The sequence below is a fragment of the Monodon monoceros genome, unplaced genomic scaffold (assembly GCF_005190385.1).
Source record: "Monodon monoceros isolate NGI ecotype Baffin Bay Population unplaced genomic scaffold, NGI_Narwhal_1 Super_Scaffold_9, whole genome shotgun sequence".
Lineage (NCBI taxonomy): Eukaryota > Metazoa > Chordata > Mammalia > Artiodactyla > Monodontidae > Monodon > Monodon monoceros.
The window spans coordinates 23,410,863-23,429,710 of NW_021703786.1; the positions used below are offsets into that span (position 1 = coordinate 23,410,863).

The 18,848-nt window shown below is 39.6% G+C and overlaps 2 protein-coding genes across 16 annotated transcripts in view; one reads left to right on the plus strand and one right to left on the minus strand.

Annotated features, from left to right (window-relative positions):
* Positions 1–14,771, plus strand: part of MILR1 (mast cell immunoglobulin like receptor 1) — a 29,764-nt gene extending 14,993 nt beyond the window's left edge. For 3 of the 8 annotated variants that reach the window (XR_003791971.1, XR_003791975.1, XR_003791974.1), the window contains 3 exons: positions 3,760–4,631; positions 5,049–5,129; positions 10,452–14,771. Coding sequence is in view for 2 of the 8 variants with exons in the window: in XM_029212081.1 (XP_029067914.1) it covers positions 3,760–3,849; positions 4,563–4,631; positions 5,049–5,101 (212 nt within the window). In the remaining 6 variants the exon portion in view is untranslated. The remainder of the gene's footprint in view (positions 1–3,759; positions 4,632–5,048; positions 5,130–10,451) is intronic. The other 5 variants (XR_003791976.1, XR_003791972.1, XM_029212081.1 and 2 more) reach the window with 5 other exon arrangements.
* The window catches only part of POLG2 (DNA polymerase gamma 2, accessory subunit), a 66,144-nt gene that overhangs the window by 35,498 nt on the left and 11,798 nt on the right, over positions 1–18,848 (minus strand). For 5 of the 8 annotated variants that reach the window (XR_003791968.1, XR_003791970.1, XR_003791969.1 and 2 more), the window contains exons 7-9: positions 18,515–18,615; positions 16,495–16,612; positions 13,298–13,388 (exon numbers count right to left, since the gene is read on the minus strand). Coding sequence is in view for 4 of the 8 variants with exons in the window: in XM_029212078.1 (XP_029067911.1) it covers positions 13,299–13,388; positions 16,495–16,612; positions 18,515–18,615 (309 nt within the window). In the remaining 4 variants the exon portion in view is untranslated. Of the gene's footprint in view, positions 1–5,162; positions 6,394–13,140; positions 13,389–16,408; positions 16,613–18,514; positions 18,616–18,848 lie in introns of those variants that run through there. The other 3 variants (XM_029212079.1, XM_029212077.1, XM_029212080.1) reach the window with 3 other exon arrangements.

Sequence of the window (18,848 nt, forward strand, 5' to 3'; positions counted from 1 at the left end):
TTTGTTGTAAATAATGCTGTAATGAACACAGGGGTGCATATATCTTTTAAAATTAGTGTTTTGTTTTCTTCAGAAAAATATCCAGAAGTGGAATTGCTGGATCATATTTTTAATTTTTTGAGAAACCTCCATACTGTTTTCCATATTGGCTGCAGCAATTTACATTCCCACCAACAGTGCATGAGGGTTTCCTTTACTCCGCATCCTTGCCAACACTTGTTAGTTATCTTTTTGATGGTAGCCATTCTGACCGGTGTGAGGTGATATCTCATTGTGGTTTTCATTTGCATTTCCCTGATGATTTAGTGATGTTGAGCATCTTTTCATGTGCCTGTTGGCCATCTGTATGTCCTCTTTGGAAAATGTCTATACAGTTCCTCTGCCTGTTTTACTTTTTATTTTTTTTAATGGGGTAATTTTAAAAAATATTTATTTACTTGTTTGTTTTTGGCCACACCAGGTCTTAGTTGCGGCATGTGGGATCTTTTAGTTGCAGCATGCGGGCTCTTTGTTGTGGCATGCGAACTCTTAGTTGTGCCATGCATGCAGGATCTAGTTCCCCGTCAGGGATCGAACCCAGGCCCCCTGCATTGGGAGCACATTCTTACCCACTGGACCACCAGGGAACTCCCTGCCTGTTTTTAAATTGGGTTTGGTTTTTTGATGTTGAGTTGCATGAATTCTTTGTACATTTTGGATATTAACCCCTTATCAGACATATCATTTGCAAATATCTTCTCCCATTCAGTAGGCTGCTTTTCTGTTTTGTTGATAATCTCCTTCACTGTGCAAGTCTGATGTAGTCCCATTTGTTTATTTTTGCTTTTGCTTCCCTTGCCTGAGGAGACAGAGCCAAAAAAATATTGCTAAGAGCAATGTCAAAGAGCATACTACCTATGTTTTCTTCTGGGTGTTTTATGGTTTCGGATCTTACATTTAGGTCTTTAATCCATTTTGAGTTTATTTTTGTAGATGGTGTGAGAAAGTAGGCCAGTTGATTCTTTTGCATGTGGCTGTCCAGTTTTCCCGATGCCATTTACTGTGTTGTTGTTCCCAATTGTATATTCTTACCTCCTTTGTTGTAAATTAATTGATCATATAAGCATGGGTTCATTTCTGGGCACTCTAGTCTGTTTCACTGATCTATGTGTCTGTTTTCTGTGCCAGTCCCATACTGCTTTGATTATTGTACCTCTGTAGTACAGTTTGAAATTAGAGAGCATGATACCTCCAGCTTTGTTCTTTCTCAGGGTTGTTTTGGTTATTTGAGGTCTTTTGTGTTTCCATGCAAATGTTAGAATTATTTGTCCTAATTCTGTGAAAAATCCCATTGCTAATTTGACAAGGATTGCACTGAACCTGTAGATTGCCTTGGGGAGTACAGTCATTTACAATATTAATTCTTCCAATCTGTGAGCATGGTATATCTTTCCATTTGTTTGTGTTGTGTTCAATTTCTTTCATCAGCGTCTTATAGTTTTCCAAGTACAGGTCTTTTACCTCCTTGGTTAGATTTATTCCTAGGTATTTTATTCTTTTTGGTGCAATTACAAATAGGATTGTTTTCTTAATTTCTCTTTCAGATAGTTCATTTTTGGTGTATAGAAATGCAACTGATTTCTGTATATTAATTTTGTATCCTGCAACTTTACTGAATTCATTTATTTGTTCTAATAGTTCTAATTCTTTGGTGGCATCTTTAGGATTTTCTATATATAGTATCATGTCATCTGCAAACAGTGACAGTTTTACTTTTTTCTTTCCAATTTGGATTCCTTTTTTTCTTCTTCTTGTCTGATTGCTATGGCTAGGACTACCAATACTATTTTCAATAAAAGTGGCAAGAGTGAGCATCCTTGTCTTGTTCCTGATCTTAGAGGAAATGCTTTCAGCTTTTCATTACTGAGTATAATGTTAGCCATGGGCTTGTTATATATGGTCTTTATCTTGTTGAGGTATGTTCCCTCTATACCCACGTTGACAGTTTTTACCATAAATTGATGTTGAATTTTGTCCAAATCTTTTTCTGCATCTATTGAGATGATCATATAATTGTTATGCAATTTGTTAATGGGGTGTATCACGTTGATTTGAGGATATTGAAACATCCTTCTATCTCTGGGATAAATCTCACTTGATCATGGTGTATGATCCTTTCAATATATTGTTGAATTTGGTTTGCTAATATTTTGTTGAAGCTTTTTGCATCTATGTTCATCAGTTATATTGGCCTGTAACTTTTTGTGTGTGTGTGGTACGTGGGCCTCTCACTGTTGTGGCCTCTCCCGTTGTGGAGCACAGCCTCAGGACGCGCAGGCTCAGCGGCCATGGCTCACGGGCCTAGCCACTCCGCGGCATGTGGGATCTTCCCGGACCGGGGCACGAACCTGCGTCCCCTGCATCGGCAGGCAGACTCTCAACCACTGTGCCACTAGGGAAGCCCTGGCCTGTAATTTTCTTTTTCTCTGGTGTCTTTGTCTGGTTTTGATATCAGGGTGATACTGGCCTCATAGAATGAGTTTGAAAGTGTTCCTTCCTCTTCAATATTTTGTAGAATTCACCTGTGAAGCCATCTGGTCTGGGACTTTTGTTTGTTGGGAGTTTTTTGATTACTGATTCAATTTCATATTGAATGGTAATTGGTCTCTTCATATTTTCTATTTCTTCCTGATTGAGTCTTAGGAGAGTGTACATTTTAGGATTTTATCCATTTCTTCTAGGTTTTCTATTTTATTGGTGTATAATTGTTTGTAGTAATCTCTTACAGCCCTTTGTATTTCTGTGGTGTCAGTTTTAACTTCTTTCATTTCTGACTTTATTTATTTGAGCTCTCTATTTTCTTGATGAACCTAGCTAAAGGTGTATCAGTTTTGTTTGGCTTTTCATAGAACCAGTTCTTAGTTTCATCAATCTTTTCTATTGTTTTCTTTTAGTCTCTATTTCACTTATTCCTACTCTGATCTTTATTATTTCTTTCCTTCTACTAACTTTTCTTCTTTTTCTATTTCCTTTAGGTGTAAAGTTAGGTTGTTTATTTATGATTTTTCTTGTTTCCTGAGCTAGGATTGTATTGCAATAAACTTCTCTCTTAGAACTGCTTTTGCTGGGTCCCTTAGATTTTGGATGGTTGTGCTTCCATTTTCATTTGTCTCCAGGTATTTTTTTAATTTCCTCTTTAATTTCTTCAGTGACTCATTGGTTGTTTAGTAGCATATTGTTTATCCTCCATGTGTTTGTGTTTTTTGCAGTGTTTTTATTGTAGGTGATTTCTAGTCTCATACTGTTGTGATCAGAAAGGATGCTTGATATGATTTCAATCCTCTTAAATTTATTGCATCTCATACTTTTAAAAAACATGTCTCCTCTTCCTACAAAAAGCGCAGGGTCTTACAAAAGTGGAATTAATATTCTTGAGTACTGGCCAGGACTAAATGGAAGTCAGCTGGGTAATTTACTATCACAGATATTACAAAGCTCTTTACAGCCTATTCTTTTCAGCGAAGGAAAGAAAAGGTGTCTCTGGCCATCTCAAGCATAATCTGATAGGCAAAGGATGTTATTTGCAGACCCAAGAAAATAAATCAGAAGGGTTCCTGCCTTAGAGAAGCAGATGCTATGGACTCCTTGCTGAGTCTATGGTTTTCCTTTAATAGACAACAGTTTAGGCCATTGGAGCAGGTCATTCTTTCAGAACTCTGGGGAATTCCCCTCCTGTGGCCAAAGTAGTTTAATTTAATGATTCTGCACCAATTTATATAGGAAAAGCTATGAAAGATAATGCACCCAGAGTCTATGGAAATACACCCATGGAAGATGGAATATATACAAATATCTGTAAAAATCAAGCAGGTAAGAGAACTTTGTTGGTGATTTTGGTTGGTTTGGGGTTTTTGTCTTTAAAAAAATTTTTAAGGTCGTACAGACACATGTGTAAAAAATCGCAGAAGCAGAGTATAGTGTCTCCCTCCCATCCCGACACTCTATCTCACTTGCCAGGGGCATTAACCAATTTTAAAATCCTTCCACAGATATTTTATGTGTATGTTAGCATCTAAATAAATGGTAGCAATGGTAGCATGTCATAGATATGTCATTCTACACCTTGATTTTTTCACTTAACAACGTATCTTGGAGATTTTTTTCTATCAGTTCAGAATGATCCACAGTGTGTTCCAATCTCTTTGATGATCACCTCTTAAGGCTGGCATCATTTGCTGCTTTATAGTAAACAGACCCAGGACCTTGGCCAACAATGAGAACAATCCCAGCCAACGCTGACTGAGGGCCACCCATGTGCCAGGCACAGTGCTAAGCAATTTACCTGCCCTGTCTGGTACAAACGCCACTAACTCCCAATTTATATCATTCCCACTGTACAGATGAGAAATCTGTGCCAGGCTTAGAACCAAGGCAATGTGTTTCCAAAGCCTGAGATGGTAAGTACTCTCTGCAAAGTCCAGAGGTGACATGACATTGTGAGGGTAGCTGGCAAGCCACTGCCCTCAAGTGATCAGAGATTTGGATTATAGGCCCAATAACTCTGTTTCTTGTCTTTTACCCAGGGACTGAATACTCTCAGGAGATACATTATGCCACCCCCATGTTCCAGGAGGTGGCACCGAGAGATCAGGGTGAGCCACAGTTTGGGATAAGGGATGCTATCGAAATGGGAGAGTAGTCTCTGTGAGGTCACCATACTCCTAGGCTTTAGGAACCCAAGGATGGGATGAATGGGGGCAACATGCATACCCTAGGAAACCAATAGCAATCAGTACCATGGCTCCTAACAAATTTCATCAGGAGATGGGTAGATGGGGAGGAGAGAAGGATGTGGAGGGGAAAATATCATATAAAAATTCCAGAGAGAAGGATGCAGGTGCACTTCTAAAAACTTTTCAAGAATAAATCATTTAATATAGTCCAGGAAAAAAAAAAACAGTTAATACTTGGTTCTGTCAGGCCACCCAGCTATTAAAATAGAATTTTTTAAGAGCTTCTATGGATATATATCCTAAGTTTACTGAATTATTTTCTCTTTTATATTATAGAAACTTGTAATGATTGTAAAACTGGATATGTCTATTCTGAACTCATCTTCTGAGATTTAAAGATAGAAACTACATCTCAGGGTAAGATGCTTTTTATAAAGCTGATTTCCATAACGAAAAAGCAAACCTGATTGACACTTAAAAAGGTTTCACCTGGTTACCTAAAGCGAATCACTGTTTTTCATGTTTAAACACTATCCTTTGGACCTTTCAGGTACATCCAATCCTGTCATCAGACAACAGGTTTGTCAGATAGGATCCTGACTAGTGACAGTTTTTAAATGCTTTTGCTATTTTTAGGCATGGACCATTTCCCCCATGACCACACCATTTAATAAAGAATAATTGTTCAACCACTATGCTCTTCATAAGTGCATCCTGGAAGCGCTACAACGATCATCTACCCATCCCCATGCCCATTAAAGGTTCAGAAGCAGACACACAGAGCAAAAGCCATGTCTAAATTCTAAAACAAAAACTGGTGACCTTGAAAAGGTGTCTGAAGAAAATGGCACCTGCAGTCACCATTGGAGGAAGGCAAGATTACTCAACAAGTACACATTTATTATCCATTGCCATTAAAATTTGCTCTCAGCTTCTGGAAGCCTGCAAAATTATTTATATTGATTTCCATGGACTTTCTCAGTCATCAAGATTTAGGTCATGTCAAAGGCATGCCTTTATATGCTGCATTTCCCATCAGCTCTCTGTCAAGAGAACAGCGCAGAGTTGACTTGGGGGAGAAGAGAGAAGTAGATTAGTTTCCCAGGACTGCTGTAACAAATTACCACAAACTGGTGGCTTAAAACAACAGAAATGTATTTTCTTATGGTTCCAGAGGTCAGAAATCCAAAGTCAAGGTGCCAGCAGGGCTGCACTCCCTCCAAAGGCTCTGGGGCAGAAGTCTCACTTGCCGCTTCCAGTTTCTGGTGGCTCCTGGTGTTTCTTGGCTTGTGGCAGCACCTCTCCAATCTCTGCCTCATCTTCACGTGGCCTTCTCTCCCTCTGCCTTTCTCTTATAAAGACACTGGTCAGCAGATTTAGGTCAATCCAGGTTGACCTCATCTTGAGATCCTTAACTTATTAATTACATCTGCAAAGACACTTTTTCCAAATAAGGTGATATTCACAGGTTTCAGGAGTTAGGACTTGTCTTTTTGGGGAGCCACCATTCAGCCCACTTCAGGGGACAAAATTATTTCTGGTTTGAATCTCTTATCCTAGGAGTTATAAGTTAAGTCCAGTAAAGCCAAGAGGCATTTCTTGGGTTCCAGACAAACAAAATAACTTGACCAAAATTGTTCTGCTCTGTTCTTTTTCTCTGTTCCCAACAATGGACCTTTGACTAGCAAAATCATAGCTATTAGACACTAAATCTGTGGAACACCTACAAGGCCAGTATTATTAACTTGCTTTTGCAGGTAAGGAAATTTAGGCTTACATGGGATAATTTCTCAGGGTCATCCCTAGCTTGGTACGTGGTTGAACTGGGACTTAAATCCCAGCAAAGAACAGCAGCAGCACTGGCTGTGGGAATGCATCTTCAGGGTGGGAAAGGATATTGTGCACACAGGTCCAGATGAATTTGAGGATTTTGTTGCCTAAAGCAGCATTCATGAACATAATTTCCCCCCTTTCTCTGTTGATATTGTTATTTGGAAGAAATCGGTATATCACAGAGGCTAAGAGTGTGGGGGCTGTGGAGTCAGACTGAGCTGAATCCAGATTCAGTCCTGTGCTAACTGTGTGACTCTGGGTAAGTTACATAAACTCCCTGGGCTTCAGTTTCCTCATTTCAGAGGGTGGGGGAGAGGAGGGGGAGAGAGAGAAATAATACCTACATCATGGAGCTGCTGTGAGAATTAACTCAGGTAATGGATGTAAAAGGTTTGGAACAGGGCTTGGCACAAAGTAAGAACTAAAAAAATGACTAGCTATTCATAGTATGATTGATCATGCTTAGCTTGAGTTATACTAATTGGCTGCTCCCCTTAGAAATCATTAAGTCTTTGAGGTTATAAACTTAGTGATTTGGCCACCGTTGCTTCTTCATGTCTCAATCATGAAGCAGAGCCTGAGGCAAGGACTTGGTGCAGGTTGTTTGTATGAGGGCCCAGGGAGAGTGAAATAGAGAAGGAAAGGGGTGGGGAGGGGCTAGCAAATTAATGAGCATACCAGTAACTGGATTTGATCCTATTAAGACCTTATTTTTTTATGTATGTATGTATGCAGGCTGCACTGGGTCTTAGTTGCTTCTTCATTGTGGCAAGCATGCAGGATCTAGTTCCCCAACCAGGGATCGAACCCAGGCCCCCTGCATTGGGAGTGTGGAGTCTTACCCACTGGACCACCAGGGAAGTCCCCTATGAAGACCTTTTGAGGTCTTGAAGTCCAGAATGCCCCTGGGTTTCACAGCATGCCCTGAATTGACAGCCTCTCATTTTCTCTTGCAAAGCTTCTAAAGCAGTTAGTAGAAGCCAACCAACTCCACAATCCATATAATTACTACTGCCTCATGCCTTTCAAGTGCTAGAACTATTGCATAACCTAGTGCTTCATTATCTACCTCTGCTCCCTTCCCCACTGCAGGGGAAAGTCTTAGAAATTGTGAAGCTATGGCATGTAAGGATTATCTCCACTCCCCTTACCACCGGCAACAGAGTCCTTATTGCCATTCATCCTGGGAGGAATTCCGTTTCCCAGGGCTGCTTTCTAGGGCCTTCTGATAGTCTTATCCTGAGCTAGCCTGGAAAGCAGAGCCTGAGAAAAGGCCTTGTGTGGAACAGAAGGGACACTAGGGAACAGGCGTGAGGGACTGGAGGAAAAGCCAGAACAAGGTATAAGGTTGAGCTGGGCATTGCTGTGGGCAACTGGCGCTTGACCCCACTGGAACCATCTGCAGAGTGGAAAAATGTCTCTCAGAATTGTCCACTTGAGGACTGATAGTGAGAAGCATTTACCCATCAGCTTCCATCCCCCACTAAGGGCTGCCCCAGGAGGTGATGCATCTCCCACTTCTAGGCTGTGCATGTGGGCATTCCAAGTGCGCTTCCATTGGCGTCTCACCCAGGGCACTGGAAAGCCCCAGGGCAGAAAAGGAGTGATATGTATTGTATAGTTAAAGCAAGAAAGCTGTCAGCACAAAGTGGGTGAGGCCTCAGATGCAGCTGGAATCAGAGGTGGGGCCCAGAGGATGTGACTGGTGGTTGCTCTGCCATCTCTCAACATTTCCTTTGTAACAACTACAATAATGACAATAATAATAACTGCCATGGGCAGTTAAGTGCCAAGTGTACTTATCCTCACCCAACTCTGAATTTCTGTGGCTTCCGCCTGTACCTACCCACTGAGCAGATGTTGAGCCCCACCCCCATGGCTTCTGCATGAATTGTTTAGGAGGGGAAGAAGAAAAGGAAGAGGAAGAGGATCTATTGAGTTTTCATTTCAATAGTTACACTTTTTTCATGTCTAGAAGTTTCCCTTTGGTTCTTTTTAAAAATTTATTTATTTATTTATTTTTGGCTGCGTTGGGTCTTTGTTGCTGGGCGTGGGCTTTCTCTAGTTGTGGTGAGCGGGGGCTACTCTTCGTTGTGGTGTGTGGGCTTCTCATTGCAGTGGCTTCTCTTGTTGCAGAGCACGGGCTCTAGGCCCCTGGGCTTCAGTAGTTGTGGCTTGCAGGCTCTAGAGCACAGGCTCAGTAGTTGTGGGCCATGGCCTTAGTTGCTCCGCAGCATGTGGGATCTTCCCAGACCAGGGCTCGAACCCGTGTCCCCTGCATTGGCAGGTGGATTCTTAACCACTGCGCCACCAGGGAAGTCCTGCCATGTCCTTTATGGTTAGTGTTTTTTTGTGGATGTGTGCCCAGATGAAAATTTTTTCAACTTGAGGTCATACAAGCATTACCATATACTACTATCTACTAAAGGCTCTTTTAGTTAACTTTCATATTTCAGTTTATATCCACCTGGAATTGTTTCTGTGATGTGAAATTGCCATCATACTTGTTTCCACTCCCCCACATGGACATACCCCATTGTTCCAGCACTGTCTACTGAAAAGACTGTCCTTTCCCCACTAAACTGCACTGTCACCTTTGTCACAAATCAAATGCCCATATACATGTGGGTTTCTTTCTGCACTCTAGATTCTGTTTCATTGCTCTGCTTATCTCTCCATGTCAATGTCATACTCAGCTTTCAAATGCATCTTGATAACTGCAAGAACAATTTTCCCACCTTGTTCTTTTTAAGAATGTCTTAGCTATTCTTGACCTTTTGCGTTCTGTATAAATTTTAGACTCAGCTTATTATTTTCTTAAAGAAAAAATGAACATAATAGGGATTGATTGATATTGCATTGAATTTGTAGATCAATTTGGGGAGAATTAACATTTTTACAGTATTGAGTTTTCCAAACTACAAATATCTCACCATTTGTTTATGTCTTCTTCAATTCTCTCAATAGCATTTTATCATTTCTGCATAAACAGCTTGCACATCTTTTGTTAGATTTAGTCCTAAGTACTTGATATTCTGATGCTATGGTAAATTGGTTTTTGTTGTTGTTGTTTGTTTTTGTTTTTTTGGGTGAAGTAGAAAAGAATAGCTTTATTGCTTTGCCAGGCAAAGGGGGCCACAGCAGGCTCATGCCCTCAAACCTGTGTGTCCCAACCTGGAGGGGGAAGTGAGGAGTTTTACAGTAATGGTTCAAAGAGGAGGGCATGATCAGGTGGTGGACATGCTTCTGATTGGTTGGTGGGGAGGTAAGTGGGAGTTAGCATCCTCAGCCTTCTGGTTCAAACCAGTCTGGGGTCTACGTGCTTGTGGGCAGCATAGAGTTAACTTCTCCCACCTGGTGGGGGTTTCCGTATGATTTTAGATGCTATCCATTCCAAGGTATTCTCTCAACCAGGTGTTAGTGCCCAAAAAGTTCTCGCAAAGAAATGGCACAGAAGACATCCCAGTGGTGCTGACGATGAGCGGGAGTTGGTCTAGCTATAAGTTGGGAATAAAGGGTCAGCACCTGGTTTCAGGACTTAATGAAGCTCAGGTTCTTGATGTCTCATCACAGAAAGAATTTAGTGAAAGACAAAGTGATAGGTAAAAAGTAGACTTATTTATAGAAAAACACACTCCACAGACAGAGTGTGGGCCATCTCAGAAGGCAAGAGTGGCCTTGGGAGACACACTCCACAGACAGTGTGGGCCATCTCAGAAGGCAAGAGTGGCCTTGGGAGACACACTCCACAGACAGTGTGGGCCATCTCAGAAGGTGAGAAAGGCCGGTAAATTGTATGTTTATTTCATGTTGTGGATATATAGAAACACAATCACTTTTTTTGGTTGACTTCCTATCCAGCAACCTTGCTAAATTCTCTTTTTGATTTTAACAATTTATCTGTAGGTTTTTCTTACAGTCTGGAGATCAGAAAACTACTGCTGCTGTTACCGCTGTTGCCTCTGCCACAACTGCCTCACCCAGAAACTGGAGCCCAATGGAGTGTGGAGTTATGCCACTGGAGACAGTTGCTTTTCAGTGGAAACCATCACCTCCCTTCTACTTTCCAGGTCCCATGTACATGCATCTGATTGGTAGAAGATATTCACAGCCATGCCCTGGCAGCAAAGGAACTGTAATTTTTCAGGTTTCAGACCCCACCAAATAGAAGAAGGGTTATGATGTGGCTTAAGAGAACCAATCAAAATAGCTACCACACTAGCCAAAATATCAATCAAGACTGAGGGGGAAATAAAGACATTTTAAGACAAAGACTGAGAAGGAGGTTTCCCAATCACATTCACACTGAAAGAACTACACAGTGTACTCGATGAAGAAGGAAACTGAATACAGAGGAAGGGTGTAGGATTCAAGAAGCATATGAGAAAATGTAAGTGTGTATGTGTGTGTGTGTGTGTGTGTGTGTGTGTCAGGGGGAGGCACAGAGTGAGAGAGAGAGGTCTATGAGGTCTGAAAACATTATAAAGTTACCATGATTTTGAAAGTGTGGTATGGGTATATGGCTGGAGAAGTAGAAATATGTAAATGTAATGGGACAGAAAGTCCAGATATAGATCTAAATACATATAGGAGTTTAGCATATGAAAAATATGGCATTTTAAGTCAATGGGGAAAAGATGCAATATTCAATACACTTTAAAAACTTGAGAACCATATTTAATAAGTTAGAACTCCACTTCATTCTTTGCAACAAAATTAATTCAGCTAGCTCAAATATTAAAATACCTAAAAATGAAGCCACAGAAGTGCTAAAAGAAAACAGGAGGAATTTTATAATAATCTTTAAGAGGGAAAGGCTTTTCTAGGTATGACTCACAATCCAGAAGACATAAATGATTGTTAGTTAGATGAAACATTTAAAAATTACATTTAAAAATCTTAAACTAAGTCAAAAGAATGGGGGGTATTTTGAATCCATGTCTTTGATAAAGTATGAAGTTCTACAATGTATAATGAGCTCTCACAAATTAAGAAAAAAGCCAAAAATCCAATAGGAAACCAGGAAAAGGCTGTATCTGCAAGGTGACACCAGGGCAGCACAAAAACCTTGATGGGATGAAGAGCTGCAAACAGGTGTGCTCTGACCAGCTGCCCTCAAGCATTTGTCCCTTCTGCCCCTTCTGCTCCCAGAGCTGGGGGATTACAACCTAAGGAGACTGCCTTCTCTCAGTGCTGCTTCTCCTGAAGGATGTAAAGGGGAGACTTAACCAGAGGAATGATCAACAGTGGTTCAGTGATGTCTGAAGCTCCTTCTTTCTCCCTTACTGCCCTGAAGGGACATGGGCTAGTGCCTTGTCTTTGACCTTTATTACACACAACCAGAGACAGTAACTGAGATTTCGGGTAGTACATAAACTTATAGGTTAGGACAATTAGACACCTAAGGATTACAATGACCTCCAAGCACATCTCCTTGGCCCCTCAGACATAATGCGGGGGAAGGCACAGCTGGAGAAGGGCCAGAGCAGGACCCTCTAAAGGGCAGGGGCTCCTCTTGCCAGGTCCAGGAAGGGCATTGCTACCTCTCTTGTCCTGGCCACCATCACCTGGGAATTGTCAGAGCTCCTCTAACATTCCACTCTCCAGTGATCTTTTCAAAATAACAGTATGTCCCTTCTCTGCTCAAACTGTGCCCCCTCCTGCCCTAGTGGCTTCCAGAGTCCTTACTGTGGCCCCCATGGCTCTAAGCAACATGGGCCCTGACCACCTCTCTGACCTCACCTTCTCCCCTTCTCCCCTCTGTTCTGGCCTGCTTTATGTTCCTTGCTCACTCTACACCATTTTCCTCCTAAGGGCCTTAGCACTTGCTACTCCCTTCTGCCTAGAATGTGTTGCCCCAGATGTTCACACAGCTGGCTCCTTCACATCATTCAGTCTCAGCTGGAAGGCCAGTCCTCAGAGGCTCCCCTGATCACCTATGTAAAGCACACTACCCTAGGCATGATCTAGCACGCCATCCTGTCCTATTTTACAACACTATCGCTACCCAAAATTACCTGAAATTGCCCATGCACCTACTTGCTTATTGTCTGTCCCCGCCTCCCCACCCCTAGAAGGGCCTTGTCTGTTTTGTTCACCACTACATCCCCAGCACCTAGAGTTCCTGGTACTTGGATGCTCAAAAAGCCTTTATGAATAAACAAAATGAACAGATATACAACACATATAATAACAGGCCAGTCTTTAGGAGAAGCACAACTACCCCTGGCATTTAAATCTGAGAGAAATTTCTCCCATGTTTCCTCACAGGAAGACGTGGTGTACATAGCAAACAAATGCCCTCAAGAACATTCTTATGGCTAAATGAAGAATGAGTTTTATAGAACTATTTCTAATAACATCTTTCAGTACATATTGGTGTGGTGTAATACCTAAGAAGAGTATTTGATAAAACAAAATTTATTAAATGCAATTGGGCTGGAGGGAAGTTTTGTCAAAATAATACCATCCAGGTATGCAGCTCTCTGAAATATTTAACAGTGGTTACTACAGGAGTGAACATCAGAAACCACCCATAAATATTTTAAAATATACTTATGAGGGCCCCACTGTTAAGAGAAATAGTAAGTCTGTCTGGGATAGGGCTCAAATATGTTTATTTTTAAAAGCTCCACAGGAGATTCTGATGTGTAACTCCAGTCAGACACTTCTGATCTGGATAATCCTCCATAAATATTTTTTTGCTTGTTTTTTTTTTTTTTTTTTTTTAATTCTCCATAAATATTACTTACCTCAACTGCAGTATAGACATTCCATGTTGCCAGTTAGTGCAGTCAGCTGATCTGAGACCAGGAATACGATCTTCCTGTGAGGCTGAGGCCCCTAAGAAGACAAAGTACCTAAATAAAGGTACCTGTGGGCAGGACTGAGATTTTCTTCAGAAAAATAATTTTTAAAAACATTTTAGTCTCACAGTTATATTAAAACTAAATATTGGACCCCAAACTGCAAAAATGAAATTTAAACTTTTAAGTAGCCATGGTGGGAATACAGGCGTTGCAGTTCTGAGAGTTCTGTGGTTAAGGTGAGATAAAGCAAATGAGCAGTTGTGTGTCATGGCATTCTAATTTTATCACCCTCAGTATTCTTGAGAATTGGGATTCTTTTTTTTTTTTTTTTTTTTTTGCAGTACGTGGGCCTCTCACTGGTGTGGCCTCTCCCGTTGCGGAGCACAGGCTCTGGACACACAGGCCCAGCGGCCATGGCTCACAGGCCTAGCCGCTTCGCAGCATGTGGGATCTTCCCGGACTGGGGCACAAACCCGCGTCCCCTGCATTGGCAGGCGGACTCTCAACCACTGTGCCACCAGGGAAGCACAGTCCTAAAGGGGCATGAGGGGACTTTTGGGGGGTGATGGAAATGTTCTATATTATCATTGTGGTAGTGGTTACACATTTGTCAGAACTCATAATCTGTACATTTAAAATAGGTAAATTTACTGTATGTAAATCATATCTCAATAAAGCTAATCCACACACACACACACACACCAGTCCTGAATTTGAATTGCAATTATTGGTGAGTTCGTGATGGCACCCAGAGTATAGTCTCCAAACAGTTTTCCAGTAAAATGAACCAGGGCTCCTTGGAGAAACTCTAAACTATACAATCTCTATATTACATATTAGATACCAAGGAAGCTATCAAAGACTACTAAAGTTGTGCCAAAAGGACTTGAGGCCAACATGAAGAGGCTCCTACTGGCCAAAGACAGAACAATTTGTGCATGAAAAAGAGTAACTTTAAAGAGGACAAATCTAGCATTTCTCCCACCTTTCCCATACCTCTAAGCAAACAGCAGATGAGATATTTTCTTTTATATAAGTATTCTAGCTAATAAATAAAGAAGGAAGATGGAATCAGAATATCCCCATTTTGCCACCTCTAATGAACTGACTGATCTAGGCATTGGTCAATGATTGCTAGCATTCCCCCAAGAGAAACAGCCAGACAGTCACCGCTCCCTGATGGGAGAATACAGCCTATAAAATAATCTTGCCCACCCCCCGCCAAACTGAACTTGAAGCTGATCAAGCCTCTGGATTCAATTCCCAATCTATAGGAAATATAGGGAGAGGAATAGGTTAAACTACACCAAGGGGATTCAATAAGCAAAATCCAAACAGTAGAAAACACCATAACAAACAACTCAAATGTCTTGGAAAAAAAAAAAAAAGAGTGTGAGCAGGTGAGAGAGAACTCAAATCTATTGTATAAGGATAAGAGAGACTAAAAGACCTACAACCAACTTCAATAAATGGGTCTTATTTGGATCCTGATCCAACAATGAGACAACTGGAAACTAAGTGGATATGATATTAAAGAATTGGTTTTTAAAAACTTTTTAATATTAAAATCTTCAAACATACACAAAAAGAAGCAGTACATGAACTCCCATGTACCCATCACTCAACTTCAACAACTCAGCACTATCCCTATTTTCCCTCCATATTCTACCACTTTTTAAAACTAAATTTTAAAACAAGTCTCAGATATCATATATTTTTACTCAAAAATATTTAAGTATGTGTCTCTATCAGACAATGACTTTTTAAAAAGAAAAATAAAGCCATAATATCATTATCACACCCAAGGAAATTCTCAATAATTCCTACTATCATCTACTGTTAATTTTTTTCAGGCGTGAGAATGGTTAACTTAACAAAAGATCCTGAACTAAAATATTTACAAATGAACTGATAGCTGCGATCTGCTTCGAAATAACGTAGAAGGGCGATGTGGGGTGGATGAGGCAAGACTGGTCAAGGGTTGATGGTTGTTGGTGCTGGGTGATAGGTACATGGGGTTAATTATACTATTCTGTGTATGTTTGTGTTTGAAATTCTCCCCAAGAGCAAAAAATAATAACCAAAAAATAAAGACCTACTAAGTAAAGTCAACTCAGATAAGCCAGCCAAGCTTTTAAGACATTTTACACAAAGTATCAGAATTTTTGTCAGGTTGGTAATGACAACATAGTTAACACAAACATAATCAGCACACAAAAGTTTAAAGATTTCTTATAAACATATCTATTAGAATCAGACATGAAATACACTAATATTAGATTATGCCATTTAACATTTATTTTAGCTTGCTTTGCAAAAGTCAATAAATGTTCTCATTATTAAAATTTTAGTTTTAGGTTAATCTTTGATATTTGACAGTGTATATAAAGACCCTTCTTTCCTGATAACAAAACCCATTTCAGAGAAGACAAGACAGTACTGCCCCAAGGGATAAATTGTGTTTGATCCAAATTAATCATGATATTCTCATTCCCTTGGACAATGACTGGCCTAGTAATGACCATGTGATTCAGTTCTGATAAATACAATAAAATGTAAATAAGTCTTCTGACCAGGATGTTTGGGAAAGCTTTTACTTTCCTAATTAAAAACAGAAGAGCCTTGGCTGGCTAGCTCTTATCTCTTTGACTTTCTTCCTAACTCGAATGTGGCTGAGAAGGCTAGAAATACATCCGCCATCTTGTGACTAAGAAGAAACAAGTATAAAGTTAAAAGCCAATATACTAAAGATGGTGGAAAGACAGCCAAGCGCCTTGCTCCCTAACTACTATAGAGGAAACAATTACACCAGCTCTGGACAGTCTACTCCCTCGATTTCTTGTTATGAAAGAAACAAACTCCAATTTGCTTAAGCCAGTATAGCAGTCCTTTTGTTTCTCATAGCTGAACATATTCCTGATACCATGAAATACATCAAGAAATATAAGTAATAAAAACTGAATCAAAAAAAGCACCAAAAAATCCACTTCTGAGTGCAAAGAGGCTAAAAAAGAAAAACACTAATAGTAATCTCAGTTAAATAAGACAACCAAATTAGGAAAGGAGAATATTTATTACACAAATATTAGAATCTATACATTCTTAGCTGATGATATATATTTAATTAAAAAGTCTTTTACTTTGGATATATGCATCGTTTCCTTCATTGTGGTGTCTCTACTTCTCAGATGTATTAATCCATTCTCCAAAGTAGCTTCAGTAATCAACACTGTGAAGAGGATACTCATTTCATCGTATCTAAGAAAAAAAGGTAGTTAATCAAAACACGTGAGCACAAATATAGATTGTAAATTCACCACATTACGAGCTTTAATTACTCAGGAGCCAATGCCACCTTCAAGAGTCACAAAACTCAGGGACTTCCCTGGTAGTCCAGTGGCTAAGGCTCCAAGCTCCCAATGCAGGGGGCCCAGGTTCGATCCCTGGTCAGGGAGCTAGATCCCACATGCTGCAACTAAAGTTCCTGTATACAACAACTAAAGTTCTATAAAAAAATTAAGAAAGAAAGAAAGGAAAAAGAGTCACAAAACTCAAAGGCAGGGCTTGAGAACTGAACCCAAAAATACTTTTTTCAAGTTTCTGAATCATTTTCAAAGTAAAATTTTCAGGAAGTTTCTGACTTATTGTAATAGCTAGGCAGTCATAAAAGAAAAGAAAATATAAGAAATGAACACTGGTACCTCAACACACCATTTGGTGTGATCTGGATGAACCTCAGAATAACCTCAGCCTTTTGGTATTTGGATACAATCCAAGAAAATAATTTTAGACAAAACTCTCTTATAATACTACTATAATATTAAGATCTAGTGTACAACAAATTATACCAAAAACCATGCTAAATATATACCTTAGTACACTAACTTACAGTTTCTAGTTTAGCAATAACTGAATATGTTCCACACTGGCCTTCCTTCTGTTTACCCAGTCATACTATCTCATTGTTTCTTTTCTTTTAGGACTCCACTAGAAATTATCTTATTTATCTACTTGCCTGTTGTCTATTCTATCCCACTAGAATATAAGTGTCATTAAGAACAGGAAACTTTTCTGCGTTGTTTACTGCTGTATCAAAGAACAAAAAATATAGTGGGTGCTTAATAAATATCTGGAGAAAAGTATCCTGGGACAAAGGAAAAAAACTATCCTGGGACATAAAGCCTTTACCATGTAAAGAACAATTGTAACTTGATATTGTCCACATGACTCAAAGGGTAAGATTTTAGAAACTGAGAACACTGGAAAGTTCAAGTACCACCCCTTCATTTTATATATGATAAAGCCATCAGTTGCTTTATCTATAGAAACTTATTTTTCTTCTGACATCATCTGAAAGGTATATTTTAACAAGTTACTACAGAACTGAGGAGCAAAACACGAGGCTTCACAACTTTTCACCTAAAAGATATGTATTCAACACAAAAAGCTAAAAAAATAACAAAATAAACCCAAAGTAGGGAAAAATGAATTATTTTATTAAAAAACAGAAGTTAATGAAAATAGCAGGGGGTAAGACTAGAGACAGGAGATCAGTTCGGAGATTATTTCAATAATCCAGTCAAGAGATACTGGTGATCTTAATGGGGAGATGTGGATGTGAGATACATTTAGGAGGAAGACAAGAGTTAGTGATGGACTAGACTCTAACAGTAAGGAAGAGGGAGGAGTGAAGGACAATATCCAGGTTTCAGTCTTGAGCAATCAGGTAAACAGAGGTGCAGATCACCGAAAAAACTAGTTCTCTGTTCTCTGGAATAGAATTACCTTCCACTCAGCCTGAGAATGAACAAGGCCAGCAAGGAAAAGGCACTCCACTCATGTTCCCCCAGTCCCGATTCAACAAATGTGTCTAATATAAATAATTCCATCCCTGATAAACTGATAAACTCAGGTACACATACTTCATGGTGTTAAGTCTTGAAGTTTCACATAGTTTGCGCTCATATATACCTGATGAGTATTGTTTCCTGCTGTACCAATGAACTAAGGGTATGTGGTTCTGTAAACAGGAAAGTTAGGAATAATTTTGAATTATAGTATATATAGATATTTAGAAGAAATCTGTTACTCATAAAGAAACATCGTATAATCAAAAACTCTGAATACATTTTTTTAAGCAAGAAAAAACACAATTCTTACTTTGAATAAAGTTGTTCCAATGAGGATGGCACAGTTTCCAAATAACCAGGCCACACAGATATTCCATTTTCTAATAATTCATTAAATAGCCCTTGACAAACCTGGGGAAAAATACAAAAACTCTGAATATGAAAGAAAGAAAAGTAGCTAGAGTTATTACCCTATTTTTATGAAACCACCAATCATCTTTTTCACTCTTTAAAGTGGGCATAAATCCCTTTAATTACATGATAATATTGTTGATAATTTTATATATTGTATACTTATAAATTGTATACTTCTTCTGAAGAACTTAAACACTGCAAAGCTGAATACTAAATGCAAATCTGAAATT